This window comes from Lygodium microphyllum, chromosome 5, assembly GCF_053477565.2.
Source record: "Lygodium microphyllum isolate KBCC chromosome 5, Lygodium_microphyllum_v1.1.10, whole genome shotgun sequence".
Lineage (NCBI taxonomy): Eukaryota > Viridiplantae > Streptophyta > Polypodiopsida > Schizaeales > Lygodiaceae > Lygodium > Lygodium microphyllum.
Window position 1 is genome coordinate 141,204,073 of NC_141139.1, and position 19,195 is coordinate 141,223,267.

The 19,195-nt window shown below is 43.0% G+C and overlaps 1 protein-coding gene across 5 annotated transcripts in view; it reads left to right on the top strand.

Moving 5' to 3' along the window:
- Nucleotides 1-19,195, top strand: part of APD2 (RING/U-box superfamily protein) — a 62,837-nt gene that overhangs the window by 40,344 nt on the left and 3,298 nt on the right. For all 5 annotated transcript variants that reach the window (XR_015690944.1, XM_087678446.1, XM_087678448.1 and 2 more), the window contains exons 8-9: nt 3,127-3,212; nt 3,297-3,443. Coding sequence is in view for 4 of the 5 variants with exons in the window: in XM_087678446.1 (XP_087534572.1) it covers nt 3,127-3,212; nt 3,297-3,443 (233 nt within the window). In the remaining variant the exon portion in view is untranslated. The remainder of the gene's footprint in view (nt 1-3,126; nt 3,213-3,296; nt 3,444-19,195) is intronic.

A 19,195-nucleotide genomic window follows, 5' to 3' on the forward strand; every position in this document is an offset into this window, starting at 1 on the left:
GTCTTTACAGTTGCTGGTGGGGCTGTTTCTTGGTATTCCAGGTTGCAAAATATTGTTGCACTGAGTACCACTAAAGCTGAATACATTTGAGCTACTAAAGCTTCTAAGGAAGCTATATGGTTGAGCAGACTTGCAGATGATCTTAGCATTTCTATGGGTATTGCAGTTTTGGGATGTGATAGCCAGAGTGCTGTGTATCTGGCTAAGAATGCCATGTATCATTCACGCACAAAGCATATAGATGTGCGATATCACTTCATCAGACAGACTCTGGAAGATGGTCAAATCACATTGACCAAGATTAAAACACAAGATAAACCTGCAGATGTTCTCACTAAAAGTCTAAGCAGAGCTCAACACGAGCACTGCATTCGACTAGTGGGAGTTGGTTAGGTAGAGGTTCATATCGGACCTTTAAGTGGGAGGTTGTTGGGATATAAAGGCCCGGTAACCTCCGTGTATATAGTACACACACATTGTACATGTGAATGCACCCTTTACGTGCCCTACGTATAAATACATTTTATTCTTTGTGTACGAACACATTGTTGGTACAGTCTTATCGTCTCGGACTTTTCACTCTGCTGACACTCTCTCCAGCCGTCACACTCTCATGCTCACTCCTGCTCGATCTCAAACTCTCTGAGTTGTGTCCTTCCAGTTTCAACATTTCCCTCTTACCCAAGCGTTGGAGTCATCTCCTTGACCTCTATGTGGCAAGAGATCGAACCTGACACACCAATCTCAACTTTGAGCTTCAAGAGTTTTCTTTTTAGTGAGGGGATGTCCTAAAAGTCAATCTAGCTGAATATAGGTAGTTACTCGTTGAGTTTGCCATTAGTGGCTCACTGAAGTTGGATGACAATCCGGTTACATTCTTTCTAAACAAGTTCCTTGAAAAATACTTCTGATTTATCCAACACATAAATTTTTTGCTCAAATTGCCAACCTTCTTTGCGTTCAAATGCCAATTCTTGTGTTACGCAAGGTTGCATGACCAAGTCCACAAAAATACCTCCCCACATACTTATGCAAAGAGGGGTCTAGTTGCCTTCAGATGGGAACTAAGCAACTGAACCCATCTTGCAACAACTCCCTAAAAGAAATAGGTTTTTCACACCTTGCTATAGATCGACCCAAGTAGACAAGGAGTGTCATACTAAGTCCCAAGGTCTCCCAGCTAAGAAACCATAGTAGGCCACAATTGCATCCACTCCACTTGGATAGTCGACTGGGGCTATGTCTCCCACTCTTTCCCATCTACTGCTTCTGGGATAGCTGTCTCTAGACATGTGGCACACGGACAGCCTCAACAGCCCTTCTGGTTCAGTACACCTAAAGGCTTAAGTGATTGGTCTGCTAATCCCTCATCCATTGTACTCTTTGCATCCATTCCGAGGTCTCCTTGTGCACCCCCTGTTTGGACTCTTTCCTCCCCTCAACATGGGTTTCATTGGTAGAGACCTATTGATGGCCATGCACAATGGTGGCCACACAGGCTAGCACCCTTAGGGCACACTACACTAGTCTCATATTACTTAGAACTCTTAGTTCCTAAGGCTAATGTGTCGGGTGCATAGGTTACTTTGTCCTCAGGCTTTCCTTCTTTTGTCTTTGGCTGCATTCACTCATTCCCACAGTCATTCACTGTCTTTTAACTTTTGCTTTGTTTTGCTATAAAGCATCTCACTACTAACATCTATTTTGCAGATTCTGATTTCTTTTGTTGGGTTTGGTTTTTCAATCTAGGACTGATTTGCAGGTTTGCACTGGTCCTGCCTGCTGGGAACCTTGATAGTTCTGAAATGTGCATTCCAGGGAGCCTTGTAGTATTGCCGATCATCATCATCATCATTATGGGCCTCAGGCCATTGTGCTATCAAAACCCCACTTCACGAAATGGGTAACTGCTCTGAACCAAAGATACAGCATCCCAAACATTTGCACCAAGTACCATACAAATGGGAACCGCAACTACTACACATCTTATACCATATGCTGTTCAACAAGTGTCTTGTGCCTTGTATGACTGTTGAGAATAGCTCTTGCATGCTCATGTTCCTTGCATTAATGGGCCACATACCATGATGTTGCTACATTGGGTTAGGTAATAGGATCCGCAAATGGCTTCAATCCCCGAGTTTGTGGAGTGCAGAACTGCGCATGCGTATTGTTGCATACAGTGTGGACATGCTGAGTTCAGCTTTCTCCTATAACTATAATACTATTGTGTATTATAGAGTTTGACGAATTTTCTGCTGTGGTTCTCTTCTACTCTACTCAAGTTGTGGATATTTAGGAGAAGGTGGAGGTGCTTGCTACAGTGCTGTTGACACATATGCCCAAGGTGCTGATGGTCAATATGCCATAGTTGAATGAGGTGTCTGTTTCACCTCTCTTAGAGCAGGATGGTGCAGACACGGTATTTTTTTTCCCCTCTTGGGTGATCTTCACCAGTTTAATGCTAAAGATTGGCCTATAACCACATGGAAATGATTTTGAGAGTATGAAAGGGTTCTGAACAGTGAATGCAGGGACTCTCAAATTTTGTGGGTATCAATGAGATTCCATGGTTTATGACTAGAAGTGACAGCTAAATACGTTGCAATAATAGCTTATATCGTTGCTGCTTTGTCATGTCCACTCTCTGGATACAGTATTTGGTTAAACCAAAACAAAAGGCAAAGTAAAAGAAAGCCCACGAAACAGTATGATCACAATACTGATGAAATGTTTCCCATCACACTGTGTATGAGTTGGAACTTCAAACGCTTAATCTGTTATAATACTCTCTGGTGCCTGGCAAATTTATTTCTCCCTTCCACCAAATGGATTTTCCTATTTGTTTTCCATGTCCCCTTCTCAATGGACTCTTTGCTGAAGACTGGTCTACTCAGAAAATCCACTAGCTCATGTGCATCCTGGTTAGGGACTTGAAGATTGTACTATATATTTATCTAGCTATATTCTTCTCATATGATTTGCTAAAGATAGGCAGCCCTGTTCAGCTAGTTTAATAAATAGATGATGCAACTTGTCTCTGATATAATCTCCTGTAAGCAAGTTGTTTTCAGCATCCACCTGTTTGTTTTTTGGATGTAAGTTTGGTACTTTGGTGTTTGACAGGCCTGAGTGGAAGCCTTGAGTATGAAGTTGACCAAAATGGAGAGTATTATGTTGCAGTTGGAAACCTTAACCAACAAAGTGTAAAAGTAAGTGGTCAGATTTGGATAAACTAATTATTATCTCAAGCAGATTATTGTAGCAGAATTCTAAGATGTTGTTGAGGCCAACAGATTGAATTGCTGCTGGAAGTCAATGCAACCCTGTACACTCACGAATCGGCCAATTCTGAGTGCTCTTTAGGAACTGGAAAATGCCGTATATATCTGCCTTTGATAGGGAGCAGATATGTTTTATTAGTGACACCTCCTGCAATTCAGGTAACTTTTATGTCAGATTCAGTCTATGGTGGTTTGTTTTGGTGTTTGATGTGAGAGGGAGGGAGGTAGGTAGGTAGTCATTTTGGCATCTATTGAAGGCAAAAATGACCTATGAGACCAAAAAGGTGATCACACTAATCCATCGTACGTCTTGTCATTGATAAAACACATAAACCACCAAACAGAGGATTTGTATATGTGTGCAAGAGCTGTTTGCTCTCCTATTATCTAAAGTATCTAGCACATGACTACTGTGGAGTAATCTCCTTTAACGTGCTAACCCCCATGAAGCATTTAATTTTTCCAACATTAATCGGCCTAGAACAAGAATTAATTAATTTCGTGTTTCAGTGAAACATTTCAAGTGTTTAAGGCATTTCGTGTTTTAGCGCCAAAAATGAAGTGTGTTTTGTGGTTACCATACATTCACCATCTTCAAAATGAATGGAATGAGCCTTAGCCAGTTCCCATAACCTTTCCCCTAGCTTGCATGGGAAAGTTTGCTACTTAACAGCCTTTTGATTGTATTTTAGAGCATTAAGTAATTAGATAATATAACCTTTGAAAATTAATTAATTATCCAATTTATCTTGCCCAAGAATTGCCTAGTGCGCAATCTCATTTTATGTGCTAGCCCCATGAAACATTTAATTGTTCCGATGTTAATTTCCCTAGAACTAGCATTAAGTAATTAATTAATGCCTAGTCCGAATGTTCAAATTGACACTAGGGATTAACAAGTACCTATCCAACATTACTTCATGTAACTTTTGGCAATGTCACCCACTACTCATTTTGGTTTACTTAGGTTGTGGGGTTGTCAAGTTTGATGGCGTTTGATTAGTATTGTAGGGTACTAATCGGACTAATAGATCTTGAATCTATGTTCGATAATTTTTAAAACATATAATTTAAAGTCTATACTTAATATTTGGACTTTAAACATACATTTAGAGACTTTACTCAAAACTAAGTACAAAAGAGAGTTGAAATAAGACTCAAGACTCAAGAGTATAGTATGAAACGATAAACCAACTTTATTATGAGCCAAATGGCAATCTGATACAAAAAAGGAAAAAAAAAAAAGGATTATGTATGATATGATGAAGATCATCAATCTCATATGACATAGACTCTAAGGTCTAAGTACTCATATTTCTCTCGGCATTGGAGTAAAAAGCATCCTTGCTGGCACTCGGGGAGTCATCACCCTCCTCAACAAAATCACCTTTACTAATTACATTGCCCTCCTCATCATACTCGGGCTCCCTAAGCTCTATACAAGAGGTAGTGATAGGTGTATTCTCATGTGCCGCAGTAGGAGTGTCTCTTGAGCCACTCCCATGCGTTGTGTAGCACCTAAGGGCCCCATGATTACCACAGATAGCCGGTGAGATGTTGAAGTAGAAGCCCCACCACTAGTAGCATGAGTGAATAACGACACGTTGTCGGAGCATTTGGGGTCGAAAGTCTACCACGGGGGTAAGACACAATAGGGTGAAGGGAGATTTAGGGGTTTGAAGAAATAGAAGATGTAGAAGAAGTTGTTAGAGGTGAAACCTGTCAATTTATTTCAGCATCCTGTCATACATGGAAGACATCAGCTCATAATCATAGCTCATAACCAAATACATCCAAATAAGGGTGGGTGAATGCTCAAGACACACTAAGACAATAGCCCAACTCATACACAAATACTTAACATAATCCTTGATCATAATCCATGATTCATGCTGTTGGTATCCATTGACTTCTATAGATATTCACCTCAAATTTACATGCAAACTTCAAACTAGTAGTGGTAGAAGCCACTACAGCCAAAACATATATCAAGTGCTCTTGTCAAATCCCCGTCAAAGCTAAAGAAACACCTCAGCCCTGACAATAACTGTGTATTCCAGCCTTCAATCAAGGCTCCAAAATGCATACAAATCCAATCATAAGCCTCTCTAATGAATGCCCAAGGTTGCCCTGCTGTTTAGGGACCATATCCAATACATATATTCACTTAGATCACTTGCAAGCTCTCCCAAATTGAGTGGACTGTGGGCTGCCCTGTTTGTGACAGTTTTGAACAGTCCAAAACAGCCCATAGACCAAGAAAAATCACACCTTTGGCTGTCCCAAGTGTACACTAGATCCCGAGAGCAAGAACCAAGCTCTAGGCATCAAGAAAAGCTCTGAGAATGAAGATGAAGCAATAAGTGACCTTGCTAGTCATGGATTCCCTGTTCTTCCCTATTCAGGATAGCACCATAGCTCTCTTCCTCTCTCCCAAAATGCATGGCCAAAGATACACTTTACCTTCCTCCCCTTAATCTTGCCCGTTCCTCCTTGAGTTCAGCTTCGTTTGCATGCCCTTGGAAGCTCCTCCTATGGTCCAGCACTCTCCCTGTAGCCCACACCTATGATTTGCGGCGCATTTCATGCTGAAGGCCCTATTCTCTCCCACATAATTCCAAAGTTTCACATAGCATACTTAAGTTACCTAAGTCACTAACAAAGGCATATACCATGTCCCGTGCTCAAACCTAGTAGACTTGTTGAACTAAGTGACATCTAAGCAAAATGAACTTAAAGAGTCATCACATTACGTCTTGTAACTTGTCGTGAAGCTCCTGTAGACCAAGTATATAGACCTACATGATTTACAGCATCTCCATTTTTCACACTATAAACATAAAATCCCATGACATCCACCCCTTCCTAACCTGCACATCCTCCGGCATGTGCCAAAGTCTTATGGATCTGCAGTGTTAGAAGAAGTATCCTCTGCCATGTTAATGTCTTCATCTTCTATCTCTTCTTTGTCAAGTGTACTGTACTATAATTATAAATACATTCTTTTATTCTTTATGTATACCACAGTGGTACACACCCATGTCTCGAATCTCCACTCTCTCTGCACTGTTGAATACACCTCGATTGACGCACACACTACTTGAGTACTTCCTCTTGCATCCTTCAATTTGAGAGAATTCAGTGAAACCCTAATTCGGGAGGGGTCCATCCTCATCTATAAATAGACAGGTTACTCCCATTCAATCTTAATCCCTTTTTGTGAAGGTTTCTCATCCTTGGGTGCAGATTTCAGCCGTTAGTCCACACACATGGCTGTCCAGCCCTAGCGATTGCTGCCACATCTTCCTTTGCATTCAATGCTCCTCCATTAGCATTGGTGACAAATTTCTAATTCTCCTTTGCGTGTGATTGGAGCTGCCTTACATTGGCAATGGCATCTACAGCTTGCATTTGTTGGGAACAAAGGCCTCATGCCTTTAAATGTGCTTGGGTGTGAACGCACCCTTAGCACTTGTACTTACACATATAAATCTATCTAAAAACGTAAAGGTATACTCGTCATTGTACCTACAAACGTGCTCACTCTCTACTCTGCACTATCTCACTCTCTTTGTCTCTCACTCTGCGTAACGACTGTCTGTCTTGGTCTCCGTGCCTAACCGGTCCCTACAAACTGGCACCAGAACTGGCAAGAGATAGCTCAAGTGTTGTGGGAGTCCTAGGCAGACTCGACGAGTGAAGGAGACAGTCAATTGGTGCAGAAGTGCGAAGGGCAGCAGCAGTCATGACGTGCCAAGCGATTGGTCAGGTACAGGTGTAATGGATGCCTGACGCACAGACGATTGTTGACTCGCGAGTGGGGCGACGACTAGCAAACGGGTAATGGGTAAAAAGGCGGTAGACTGGTCACGGTTAACATCCTGCAAAAGGCGACGTTGCAGACGAGTTGACGACGAGAGGTTCAGGTTGCCGATGAGATGGTAGCTGACGACTGCAGCGTTGACGAATGACTGGAGGCGACTGCTGATTGACGCAACACCAGGCTCTCGCGCAAAGGGGACAGGGTGCCAGGCTACATGGGCGATGAGCGGGCTGCACGGACCATGGGGAGCGAGTCAATGACATTTTTTTAAAATTTAATTATTCTAAATTTTTTTTCCCTTTGCCAGGTGTTCACACCTACAAGCATAGAGTGCGAATCTGTGTCTTGAAATTTGGGGGTTTTCCCAAATTTGTGCCCGACACACATTGCAGTGTTCTCTGGACCAAAAATTGCTGACATTGAATGCGCATGCCTCATAAAATTTTGAGGGATTCTCAAATGCAAGTGAGATTTTTTCTTGGATGAGTCAATTTCACTGAAAACTGTGCAATCTTGGCCATAAAATTTGGGGTTTTTTCTAGATTTGGGGAATTTGATGTAGGACAAGCAAATTTCTCTCAGAAATTGTAGGAATTTGTGACATTTTGTCCCCGACATTTGGGGCTTTTAATGTACATTCATAAATTGTGCTGAAATTTACCCAATTTCTCAACATTGATGCACATTGGACCCCGTGCAATTTGGGGCTTTTACAGTTTGGGCAAAATCTGTGTACCATTTGGTCATTTTATGTACATGCAGGTTGCATTCCACGCAATTTGGGCATCAACACTTGGAGAGATTTGGGGGTTTTGCTGAAATTGCTCTATTTGGGAAAAATTTGCGTGTTCTATGCATAACAGAGAAAATGCAGATGTGTGTTTGATGCTTTGAGCACAAAATTTTGGGGCTTTTGGCCGTTCGTGTCAAATTTTATGCCCATGGGTACATGTACAACCGAAATTGCAGCTAAAATTTGGGATTTCTCATGTAACGTGATGCATATGCCCTTGGAACAGCTGTGATCAGTTGTGGAATGTTGTAGCACATGGTTTGGTGCTTTTGAAAATTTAATTACAGATCTGAAATCTGTGCTTGTGCGTGGTCACTTATTGCTGATTGGTACTTATTTGTACCTTGGTCACTTGGGTAACAGTTTTGGGCCTACATTTGCTGTTTTTTGGTCACATTTGGGCTGAAAATCATGGCTGGCAGCAATGACAGCAGTAATCTGATGTACATAAAGAAGCTTGAAGGTGCACATAACTTTGCAGTTTGGCAAAAGCAGTGCTACAATATCCTGTTGCAAAAGAAGCAAGTAAAGGCGATCAAAACCAAAGGGGCAAAGCCCGCGGACATGGAACAGGACGATTGGGATGAGTTAAATGAGCTTGCACGCTGAACCATAGAGCTATCGATTTTTGATGCCTTGCTGTTCAACATTGAAAGTTTGGATTCTGCATATGCTATATGGACTAGACTGGAAGAATTGTATGCACAGAAGAGTGCTGCAAGCAAATTGTATTGGCTGAAAAAGCTTATGGATTTTCGTATGAAAGAGGGTACAACAATGTCTACTCGCTTGAGTGAGTTTATCTTTATTTTTAGCCAGCTGGTTGCCTTGAAGTTCATGATTGATGAGGAATTTAAGGCTAATTTCTTGCTTTGCACTCTACTAGAGAGTTGGGATACATTCAGGACTGTTATGAGCAATTCTAATGTGATTCTTTTGTATGCTGATGTAGAAAGTGCTCTACTTATCAAAGAAATGAATTGGTAGATTAATGCATCCAGTAAGTCTTCCAATGCTTTGCATACTAGGGGTAGATCACAACAAAAGGGCAAATATGATAGCAAGGGATGCAGTAAATCACGTGGCAAAGATGTTGAATGTCATCATTGTGGCAAGAAGGGTCACTTTAAAAGTGATTGCTACGAATGGAAGAAAGAGAAAGGAAAAGGAGGGGAAGACAGATGATAGCAAGGAAGAGAGGAAGGACAGTTAGCCGAAGAAGAGCAGTGTAAAAATTGAAGAGGTGAATGTAGCCATGCATGACAGTGATAGTGGGAGTGATGTACTCTTTGTCTCTTCACACTTTGGTGCACATGCTTTACTTGCAGATACAGATGATGACATGCATACTTGGATTCTTGATTCAAGTGCTTTCTTTCATGTCACCCCTTATCGTGATTGGTTCTCCACCTATACAGGGGGTCGATATGGTGTTGTCCATCTTGGGGACAACTATGCATGTAAGATTGCAGGTATTGGCAGTGTGCAATTACAGTTTCAGCATGGCTCTCTCTTTACACTTCAGCATGTATGGCATGTACCTCAACTCAAGAAGAGCCTGATTAGCACAAGGCAGCCAGATGATGATGGTTTTCATACCACTTTTGGTGATGGAAAATGGAAGATCTATAAGGGATCAAGAGTGATTGCCAGAGGTTGCAAGAGTGATACTTTGTATCCACTTCATGTATCTAGTGTGTGTGACCATGTTGTTGCCATGACTGAGCAGCCAAGCGTTTCTTTGTGACATGGCCGGTTGGGACACATGAGTCAAACATGATTGAAAGTGCTTTCTCATTTGGGTTACTTGCCTTGTCTTCGTTATGTTGATTTTAAGCATTGTGATCATTGTATTTATGGCACACATGCATAAACGTCTCACAAAAAGTCTATTTCTTTGAAATCTTCTCCTCTAGAGTTAGTACATTCGAATGTATGTCAAATGCCAGGATTATCTTTAGGGGGAAAGAAATCTTTTGTTATCTTTGTCGATGATGCTACACGAAAAGTATGGGTTTACCCTATTTGTAGCAAGGATGAAGTGCTTGACAAGTTTAAAAAATTCTTGGCATTGGCTGAAAATTAGACAGATAAGACACTTAAGTATCTTCACTCTGACAATGGTGGGGAATATGTATCCAAGGCTTTTCAAACATTTTGTGACAGCAAAGGGATAAAGAGAGAGCTCCCTGCCCCTCATAATCTGCCCAAAATGGAGTTGCAGAGCGTATGAATCGGACCATACAGGATAAGGTCCGTACAATGCTGTCTCATGTTGCATTACCCCATGGTTTTTGGGTAGAGGTTGTTATGACATCTGTTCACTTAATTAATCGGTCACCAAATAGGTCCTTGGGGGGGCAGGGGTGGGGGGAGTTCCCCAAGAATCATGGTCGGGCAAGCCACCTTCATATGCTCACTTGAAAGTGTTTGGTTGCGAGGCTTTTTTGCACATTCGTAAAGAACGCAGCAAACTTGAGCCAAAGTCCTGTAAATGCATTTTTCTAAGATATGGTGACGAGGGTGAAACGGGGTATAAATTGTGGGATCCCGAGAAAAGGAAAGTAGTACGCAGCAATGACGTTATCTTCCGGGAAGATCTCATGCATAAACAATCCGAAAATACTGAGGAGGTTCGTACCTTTTGGACAGCAAAATGTGCCCGCTGTACAGCAGCAAATACCTACTGCAAATGAACCCGTAAATGCAGGAAATGATGCTGGAAATGATCAGCCAGCTATTGCTCGTGAAAATGAGTCATTACATGTGCAGGAACAGCCAGGATAGCAAGCTGTCAATGCTGATTTGCAGGCTGAAATGCCAGGACAGCATGCTGAAAATGAAAATTTGCAGGAACAGCCAGCAAACAATGACCATTGGGTTAGGAGATCGTCTAGGGCTACTAGACAACCTGACAGATTTGTTCCTGGTGCAAACAACGAGGCTGATTATGTCATGTTGACAGACCGTGGTGAACCGTCTTGTTTTAAGGAAGCAATGGACAAACAGGACGGCAAGAAATGGTCTAAAGCCATGTTGTAAGAGATAGAATCTCTTGAAAAAAATGGCACTTGGGACTTGGTGCAGTTGCCTAAAGGGCAGAAAACCCTTCCATGCAAATGGGTTTACAAGATGGTCACTTCTGGTTCCTTACCAAAGTACAAAGCAAGATTGGTTGCAAAGGGGTATGAGTAGGAGCATGGAATTGACTTTGAGGAGATTTTCTCTCCTGTAGTCAAGATGACTACATTGAGAACCATTTTGGGCTTGGTTGCAATTGAGGATATGGAGCCCATACAGATGGATGTAAAGACTGCGTTTTAACATGGTGATCTGTATGAAGACATATATATGCAACAGCCTGAAGGGTTTGTTGAACAAGGGAAAGAAAAAATGTGTAACTCAAAAGGAGTTTGTATGGGTTGAAACAAGCACCATGAGAATGGTATCATAAGTTTGATACATTTATGCAGTCCTAAGGCTTTCATAGAAGTCAAGTGGATCACTGTTTATACACCGAGAAGGCAGCAGATGGCAGCCTGATTATCTTGTTTTTGTATGTTGATGACATGCTGATTGCTGGCAGGGATACTCATGCCTTGGATTCATTGAAGCAAAGTTTTCATGGCAGCTTTGACATGAAGGATCTTGGTGATGCAAATCACATTCTTGGCATGCAAATACTGAGAGATAGATCAAAAGGCTTACTCTATCTATCTCAGCACGAGTATATCTCCAAAGTTTTGCAGCGTTTCAATATTGAGGGAGGGAGAACAATTGGGGTTCCATTGCCTCCATATGTGAAACTTAGGGTAGAGGACAACTCTACATCTGATGATGAGAAGGCTGAAATGGCCAAGATACCATATGCTTCAGTCGTTGGTAGTTTGATGTATGCTATGGTTGCTATACGTCCTGACATTGCCTTTGCAATGGGAGTGGTTAGTAGATACATGGCAACCCTTGGCAAGAAGCATTGGGATGACGTGAAAGGTATTATGAGATACCTCAAAGGCACAAAAGAGTTGTGCATCTGCTTTGGAAAGCAAAAGGCATTTGTTGTTGGCTTTACGGATACAGACTATGCTGGTCATGCGGATTGCAGGAAGTCCACTTCTGGGTATGTGTTTACTTTCACAGGAGGAGCAGTCTCTTGGATCTCTAGGCTACAAAAGTGTGTTGCATTGTCTACTACAGAGGCAGAGTATGTGGCTCCCACTGAGGTATGCAAGGAGACTTTATGGCTTTCATGTTTGGTGGGAGAGCTTGGCATCTTAGAGTTACTTGTTCTCCATTGTGATAGTCAGAGTGCTATCATGCTAGCACAGAATCTTGTCTTTTATGCAAAGACAAAGTACATACAGGTGAAGTACCACTTCATTAGAGATGTACTTGACAACAAGAGCATTGAGCTTCTCAAAGTACATACATATGATAATTGTGCAGACCTTCTCAAGAAGGGTCTTCCAAGAGAGTGGTTTGCTTATTGCCGACAGATAATGGGAGTTGGATAGATATATGTATTTCAGCTTTGTACATACTTAGACTTAGCTGATTCTTTTATTCTCTTCAGGCACATTGCCTTTGGGTGGGAGATTATTGGGAATAAAGGCCTCGTGCTTTTAAATGTGCTCGGGTGCAAATGCATCCTTAGCACTTGTACTTACACATATATATCTATCTAAAAGCCTAAAGGTATACTCGTCATTGTACCTACAAACGTGCTCACTCCCTACTCTGCTCTATTCACTCGCTCTGTCTCTCACTGCGCATAACGACTGTGTGTCTCGATCTCTGTGCCTAACCAGTCCCTACAGAATTTGGTGTCCTCCACATTAGGTGACAATTCCTTCTTCAAGGAAGAGCATCCTCCATATCAAGTGATAGCTGCCAGCCCTCTTTCACACCTATCGTGCTTGTGTTTGGTGCTCTAGGCTCTGTTGACACTTGTGTCTTGCTGCATCCTCTTCACCCTACACTCCAATTGGTGATTATAGGCTTGGGGTTCATCTTCGGTGGACATCACTCTTCAACAAATTGCTCTGCCCTTGGGGACACTTTACACTCTTACATTCATTTATAGCATTTATATTTAGAGTTGTGTTCTTTCTCTCCCTTCTTCTTTTTGTGTTTGAGTTTTGAGTTCTTCGTTTAGGGTTTGAGTTCTGCTTTTTGTGCCTCTGATTGTCTCGTTGTGCTTCTATTGTGGTCGTACACTATGTGTTTCCTTAGTGTAAACCCTAGTGGTGCCTCCATACTCTTCTTCACAAATAGTTGGTCCTTGCTTGACTCCATTTGGTGGAATTAGGCCTACTAGAGCACAGCCCATCTCTCCCTTGCTTGCAGGGCTCTAATGGTCAATCAGGTTCTATTGGTGCCAAGCTGGTTTATAGCCTCTTGTTGCTGTTCCTCTCCATCTTGTGTTTGTTCAATTAGATTTCTTAGTTCAAAATTACTTGTGGTATAGCTTAGATCGACGGTCCAAGGACTTCAAAGCTAAGGTGGCCTAGAATATCGACATCCATTATCATTTGGAAGGCGGTTTGGGGATTATTGGCATAGAGTACCAAAGCCAAGCCCTTTAGGGAAGATAGTGGTCTAACAGATCACTCTAAGTAGCCCGATCTAGAAACTTCTCCTCCAGGGACATGGAGTAGGTCCCATCACACAATTGACATTGGGCAAAGCATAGCATTACAGATGCTTTTCGTCAGACCTTTTGGCAATGACTAGGGAATTGTTGGTAGCTGAGGACAGTCTTGAAATTCCTATGGTATGTAGCATATTGGGGTCTAGTAGTCAAGGCCTAGATGTAATAGGATGGAGTTTGCAAGCTCCATCTAGAGAAGTATTGAATTGTTGGCAGCCGAGGAGAGTCTTGAACTTACTATTGTAAAGAAAAATACCTTAACACAGAAACATAAATAGAAACCGTACGACAAAACACAGACTGATAAAAAGAACACAGTTAGGGTTAGGGTTAGGGTTATAGTAACACAAAGACAATGAACACAGTGAATAAATGAAATGATATGACTACTAATAATACGATGCTCATGCAGTAAACACACTATGCAGTGAATGAATACTGAATCTTGAACTCCTGCACCTCTAGGATTGGGATAGGGGTAATGAGCTGGAGAGTGTGTCGTATTCCGAACGGATTCCGAATCGTAGCAAGGCACAAACTCTAGGCGAATATTGCCTAGCGCAACCTGCTCTCTGGAAAAGTGAAAGTGGACTCTCACATGCCTTGTCCGTGGTGTGATGATCGGATTGCCCGCAAGGGCAATGGCAATGGCAATCTGGTTGCCATAGTAGACAACTGTGGGATAGTCACATGGAAAATGAAGCTCCGCCAGTAAACTCCTCAGATAGATGGCCCTGGTGGTGCCATCGAAGAGAGCCCAGTACTCAGTCTCGGCCGTGGAAGCCGCCACCGTCTCTTGCTTACGGCTGGACCAAGAAATGGGAGCCGTGCCCAAGGTAAAGAGGTAGCCGCCATGGAAATGTCGGGTGTCAAGATCTCCTGCCCAATCAGAATCAGTGTACCCCTGCAAACATAAACCAGAATCATATGTCAAGCCATAAGAAAAAGTACACCGCAAATAATACAACACACGAAGACATGTAATCCAATGTGACATCCTAGGTGTTGTGAAATACTGATTGAGTATGCTAACTGAGTAAACTAAATCTGGCCTAGTGTGAATTAACTTAAGAAGTTTTTCTACAATAGAAGGATAGGTGTATGCATCGAAGGGTTGTCCTAGGGTATCCTTCGACAAGTGAACAGTACGATCAATAGGCGTGGCCACTGGCCGTGTCTGATCTGAAGTATACTGTTCCACAAGCTGAAGTGCGGACTTCTATTGTGACACAAAAATACATCCTCCAGAACGAACTACCTCCATCCCCAAAAAATAAGACAACAAACTAAGGTCTGTCATTTCAAATGTAGCTTTAAGCTTAGCCTTAATTTCCCCTATGGCAGCAGAATTTGAACCTGTGATGAGAAAGTCATCAACATATAGCAGGATATAGCGAACCCCCTCTGGAGTGGATTGAACATATAAGTTCGGGTCGTAAGGGGTAGAATGGTATCCGTGAGTCTGTAAGAACTCATCCATTCTATGGAACCAAGACCGTGGCGCTTGCTTCAGCCCATAAAGAGCTTTCTGCAAGCAAAATACTGTTCCCTAGGGTTCCTTGAGGGAAAGCCCGGTGGCTGCTCTACATAGACTTCCTCCTCCAAGTATCCGTTCAGGAAGGCACTCTTGACATCCATATGATGTATTGGCCAGCCGTGGTGAGTGGCGAGCGCGAGTAGCAACCGAAAGGAAGTCAACAGTGTAGTAGGGGCAAAGGTCTCTTCATAATCAATGCCGTGCTTCTGTTGAAACCCTTGCACTACAAGGCGAGCCTTGTATTTATCTAAAGTCCCATCAGCTTTTAGCTTTGTCCGAAAAATCCACTTTGTCCTGATGACTTTCTTGTGGCTCGGACGATCCACCAATGTCCAAGTCTCATTTCAGTCAATACTCTCTAGCTTTCTTTACATGGTCTCTCGCCATTGAGGGTGTTGAAGAGCCTCCTGCCAGGTGTTCGTCTCAGAATGAGCTATGTAATAGCTGTAAACAGCGATGCAAATGATGCCTGAGGAGCAAGCCGTGCATATCTTCTAGGTCCCTCCGGAGTGGAATCCGGTGGTAGGATCCCCAAATCCCACATGGTCTGTTGGTACCAGCAAGGTAACGGGTCTCGCAAAGGAGGCTTGGGAGGTGAAGAAACTGCGGGAATATCAGGAGCGGAGAGTTGACCAAGCTCAGTAGGCACGATTTGTGATGATGTGGAAGAAGGAAGCGGATCGGAATCTGGTGCAGAAGACTGCACAATATCCCTCTCGTCAAAGACGACATCCCACCTAACGATCACATTGTTTGTCCGAGGATCAAACAAATGATAGGCTTTCGCTTGAGAGGAATATCCCACAAAAATAAGGAGATTAGCTCGGCGAGAAAGCTTTCCTATCTTGTTATCAGACGTGTGTGTGTGTACGCATAATACCCGAAGACTCTGAAATGGAAAATAACAGGCCCAGAGTCAAAAAATGCCTCATACGGGGTCTTTTGAGGAAGAGCCGTAGTCGGGCATGGTTGAGGATGTACACCGTGTTAACAGCCTTGACCCAAAGGCGCTCAGGAAACTTTGCTGTGAACATCATAGAGCGTGCCATTTCCATGACTGTGCGGTTCCTACGTTCTACGACTCCATTCTGAGAGGGGGAGTTAGTAGTCGTGAGCTGGCGAGAAATACCATGCTTCTGTAGAAACTCCGAAAAACTCGCGAGAGATAAACTCATCATCGCTATCACTCCTCATGTACCCCATACGACGACCAATCTGGTTATGAACTAGTAGCACCGAAGCAGAAAAATATGTGAAAGCATTTGACTTATGCTTGAGGAAGTACACCCGCATGTATCGAGAATGATCATTCACTACCAAAAAGAAGTACAGCGCGCCGTTGAAAGCGGCAGTGGATGTCAGCCCACAAAGATCAATGTGAATCAATCTAAGAGGCTCCTCAGCTCTATGTGTAGACTGCTGAGGAAATGGGATACTGTGATGCTTCCCAAGCTGACAGGCTTTACAGATATCTCGAGCTAGCTTCAAGCGTGGAAGGCCCTCAACCAGCTCATGGCGTGATAACTCATAAAGTGAGTCATAACCAAGATGCCCTAAGCAAAAATGCCAAAGATGCTCATTGTGCATAGGCTTTCGAGATGTGGCTAAGGCTTGGAAGCTATGGAATACTACTGAACAGATAACAAGTTGACCCCAAGCTGAGGGACATGATATACATTGTCCAGTGAAGCCAAATCTGGACCCTTGTCAGTGGCAAAACTGACGCAACCTTTAGCTTTAATCTTGACTGAGGAGTTGTTTCCAACATGGATCCGCCCAGTTGCAGGGGCTCGAGTACGGAAAATGTCCTCTATAGGAGTCATGTGATGCGTAGCTCCACTGTCCACAACCGTAATTGGAGCTAAAGTGCTCGGTTGTGACGAGTGGGCCTCTACAGTATCCTCGTCAGGAGGCAACTTTGAACTCACAGATGTGGACGAGACTCACATCGGATGTCTCTACGGAGACGATGTGGGTCTGCAGACCAATCAGACAAGCCCTCTGGAGTTGAGAATGTTGTCGATTGAGATGGCTGTGCGGTGGCAATGTGAGTTTGACCTTTGAACTACCCCTTGCCATCACCCTGCCTCCCCTATTGGGGGTTGCCCGACTGTGGGCCGGGGGTCTGAGGCTTAGGTTTTGGTGTTGTGCCTCGTGTCTTTGATCGACACCTTTAGGTACATTCTTTTTAGGTACATTCTGTCACCTTGGTTTCAGGTGTGACCGAGAGTTTCCTTGAGAATCCCCAGATTGGTTTAGCTTTTGAGTTTGATTTTGATTTTGAGTGGAGATTTGGTTTGGTTTGCCCTTCCGTTGTTGCCCTTTCTAAGAATGAGCAAGAAGAGCCCCCTTTGAAGAGGAATTCATATGAAACTGATCGAACAACTGTGCATAACGCAACAACTGACACTCAAATTCATAGAATGTAGGCATGGTAGGCCTTGAAACTATTCCTTTCACAAAATTGAAGTATTTCTTGGGGAGTTTATTTGGAAGAATGTGACCTGATCATCAGAGGACTTGGGAGTCCTCGTAGTGGAGAATTTAGCGAGGAGATGCCGATACTCAGCCAACTTGACTTTCAAGTCATCCCGGTCAGTGATTTAGAAAAGCTAAAGCTCATGGTCAAGATTAATACGACGGGTCCTATCTCGAGCCGCATAGTGGTCAGTCAAGTGTGTCCATCGCTCTGACGCTAAGTCAAAATGCTGAAGCTGAGAATGAAACTCAGGCAATAAGCCCTACATCAGCTCGACAATAGCGGAGGCATTCCTAGCCTTCCATGAGTGGACGACCTCGTATATAATAAATACGGGATCGGGTTGGGGTTTCAACCTTTGCACTAGATCCCATAGGTTCTATGAATCAAGACATTTCTCATCGAATTCGACCAAGTAGTAAAGTTTGACCCGTTAAAACGAGTCTTGTCATTAAATGCATTCTTGGCAGAAGATGAGCTAGAACCATGAGATGTCAGGTGGGTGGAGTAAGATGATGGTGGGAAAGATAGTGGAGGTGAGAGTGTCTGATAAGAGTAAGGAGGGGGAAGAGGTGGGTAGGCAGAAGTAGGCTGTGAGTGTCCAATAAGTGCCGATTGATGCGGAGGCACTGGAACATGAATGTTTCCATAAGATGCCGGTGTAGGCGGAGGCACTGGGACACAGTAGCCTTGTCCAAAGTAAGGCTGGGACACAACATTATGACCAGAAGGTCCACTAGGCAATGCCATGGAGGCAAACTGTGGAGGCAACTGATCCACACTCGGGAGAGATTGAGTGGGATACCTAGGCTGCAATGATCCCGAAAGTGTGTATGAGGTAGGTGGAACACCACCCGGCTGAGGGAAGGATGAGGTCCTAAAGGATATGCCTATGTTTCCATAATCCCCTGGAGTGATGTGCAGTGCGACATGAGGTGTCTGAAATGGAAATGTAAATGGTGTAAATGGAAGTGGTGAAGTAGCGGAAGAATGTGGTGGGATGGGTGGGTTTTGAAAGTGAGGTGTATGAGGAGCAGATTCTTTTTGTTTATTTTTATCATTTAAAGACTGAAAATGAAATTGTGAAGATGATGATACACTATGTAATGAAGTGAAAGGAACACCAAATTCATTTTGATTATGTGAAGTAGACGGAAAAGAAGGAATGACAGAAGAAGAGCTACCTGGCTTTTTCTTATAATCCCCTCGACGTGTGTTAACATACAAGAATTGGTCCTCTAGAGTAACTTTTCCGTAGTCATCAGACTGGACTTTTTCTTCCACATGATCTCTACCAGTATATTGCAAAACAGAAGAGGTAAAAGAAAAAGGCACAAAAGACGAATCAAAAGTACCTTGCACCGGAGAGGACGGAAGAGTTTGAAAAAATGGAACATACTCTAGATCTTGCTCTCCAAGAGGGGGGGCCCATCCCTGATGGAGGTCTCGATGGCCCTGCAACATTATCAGACTTACGCGCAACATCTGAAGAGTGAAATCCATGCATATCTTCATTTAGAAGCTTTTCTTGAAGTGCAATCCTTCGGTCGAGCTCCTCGATCTTTTTTTGTCGATAGGCTATGATCAGTTTATATTCCTTAGAGGTCAGCTTGCCTATCTTTTCTTCCA